At 52.6% G+C, this 728-nt stretch overlaps 1 protein-coding gene across 1 annotated transcript in view; it reads left to right on the forward strand.

Moving 5' to 3' along the window:
- The window catches only part of LOC108803356 (brefeldin A-inhibited guanine nucleotide-exchange protein 2-like), a gene marked incomplete at its 5' end in the record, with an annotated part of 23,404 nt that overhangs the window by 8,615 nt on the left and 14,061 nt on the right, over positions 1–728 (forward strand). The window contains one exon of the mRNA XM_018575203.1: positions 464–624. Coding sequence (XP_018430705.1) covers positions 464–624 — 161 coding nt within the window. The remainder of the gene's footprint in view (positions 1–463; positions 625–728) is intronic.

Raw genomic sequence — 728 nt, forward strand, 5'->3', positions numbered from 1 at the left:
TGGGGGTATGTTCCTGGTATGGGGGGGGGTATAAATACTGGAGTATGTTCCTGGTATGGTGGGGTATAAATACTGGGGGTATGGTGGGGTATAAATACTGGGGGTATGTTCCTGGTATGGGGGCGGGTATAAATACTGGGGTATGTTCCTGGTATGGGGGGGGGTTATAAATACTGGGGTATGTTCCTGGTATGGTTGGGTATAAATACTGGAGTATGTTCCTGGTACGGTGGGGTATAAATATCCAGTATCAGGTCTCCTGGTCACATGATTGTATTTTCTTTCCCTTGTCAGTGATTGGCCCGGTCAGCCCCCCCCCCCAAACCACCCACCCTTCATCTTTTCCTCTTTTCTTGTACATACATCATTGGTTACCATCTGAGGGTCATATGTGTGTCATACATGTGAATTTGATTTTCCCGAGTTTTGTGAGGCGTGTAACATGCGTGTGCTTTCATTGCAGCCAACGTGTTCCAGCATCACTTCCCGGCCGCCATCGACTCCTTCCAGGACGCCATAAAGTGTCTGTCGGAGTTTGCCTGCAATGCCGCCTTCCCGGACACCAGCATGGAGGCCATCCGCCTCATCTGTCACTGCGCCAAGTACGTCTCCGAGAGGCCGCAGGTAAGTGCCGCGCTGCAATCGCATGACACATGTGTGCGTGTCATCACGGGGGAACCCACGGTGCGCGTGTCATCACGGGGGGAGCGCATGGTGCGCGTGTCATC

Source organism: Nanorana parkeri, unplaced genomic scaffold (assembly GCF_000935625.1).
Source record: "Nanorana parkeri isolate BGI_ZX_2015 unplaced genomic scaffold, ASM93562v1 scaffold3634, whole genome shotgun sequence".
NCBI lineage: Eukaryota > Metazoa > Chordata > Amphibia > Anura > Dicroglossidae > Nanorana > Nanorana parkeri.